The following is a 973-nucleotide window of genomic DNA, read 5'->3' on the forward strand; positions in this document are numbered from 1 at the left end:
TTTCTTCTCTTTATTAAAACCGGACCATCCGTTTAGAAATTACAGATTTATTACCACTTTTTTCGAAATTCTCCCAATTGTATGATGTTTTAAACCAGAATTTGTTAATACAATAATAATAAATATTAAATAAAAGTAACAAAATAATACAATACAAAACCACCGTAGCATAATTGATTAGAAATTTTAATAACAATAGGTAAATAATAAAAAACAAAATTATTTAGTATTTTAAAATATAAATAAGTATGCATTTATGTGTTTTTATATTTGAAACCCAAAACTTTTTCTGTTTAGAACACACTGAAAGTCTTTTGAAATTTTAACACTGAAAGTCTATAAAATCTTAGTACCGGATTTGAATTGAAATCAGTGACATATTTTAATTATAAATAGAAACATCGTTTCGAAAGAAACCAAAAAAACAAAACACCTCAAATGAAAGTAATGAAAGTGATCTTAATTTTAGCACTGTGTGTGGCTGCCGCAACAGCACAGTTTTCACCATTTGGTCGTGGTGGCGGCTTTGGTGGTCGAGGTGGAGGCTTTGGTGGTCGAGGCGGTGGCTTTGGTGGTCGAGGTGGTGGCTTTGGTGGTTCTGGTGCTGCTTCTAATGCTCAATCCAGTTCTTTCAATCGTAATATCAACATTGGCGGAGGTTTATTTCCTTCATTTGGTATAGGCATTTCCGGCTCAGATGCCTCTGCTAGTTCTCGTGCTGGCGGACGTGGTTTTTATGGCTAACAGAAATGTGTTCAAATAAATAAATTCAAATAATCTAATTCAAACCAAACTGTTTTCAAATGTAGTTTTAATTTTAGAGAGGCATAAATGTAAAATGAATCTAAATAGTTTAAATCTTATTTGCTACAGTGAATAAAAAACCTAGAAAACGTCCTAGTGTGGGTTATAGGCACTGTTGCCAGATAATTTTGGTATAAAATCGTCAAAATTGGACTAAAAAATCGTCAAA

At 32.2% G+C, this 973-nt stretch overlaps 1 protein-coding gene across 1 annotated transcript; it reads left to right on the forward strand.

Moving 5' to 3' along the window:
- Nucleotides 1-447: 447 nt before the first annotated feature.
- LOC135950417 (pupal cuticle protein 36-like) lies at nt 448-744 on the forward strand. Its single transcript, XM_065499961.1, has one exon. It carries the CDS (start codon nt 448-450, stop codon nt 742-744), a length of 297 nt encoding a protein of 98 aa, XP_065356033.1.
- The last annotated feature ends 229 nt before the right edge of the window (nt 745-973 follow it).

The sequence above is a fragment of the Calliphora vicina genome, chromosome 2, assembly GCF_958450345.1.
Source record: "Calliphora vicina chromosome 2, idCalVici1.1, whole genome shotgun sequence".
Lineage (NCBI taxonomy): Eukaryota > Metazoa > Arthropoda > Insecta > Diptera > Calliphoridae > Calliphora > Calliphora vicina.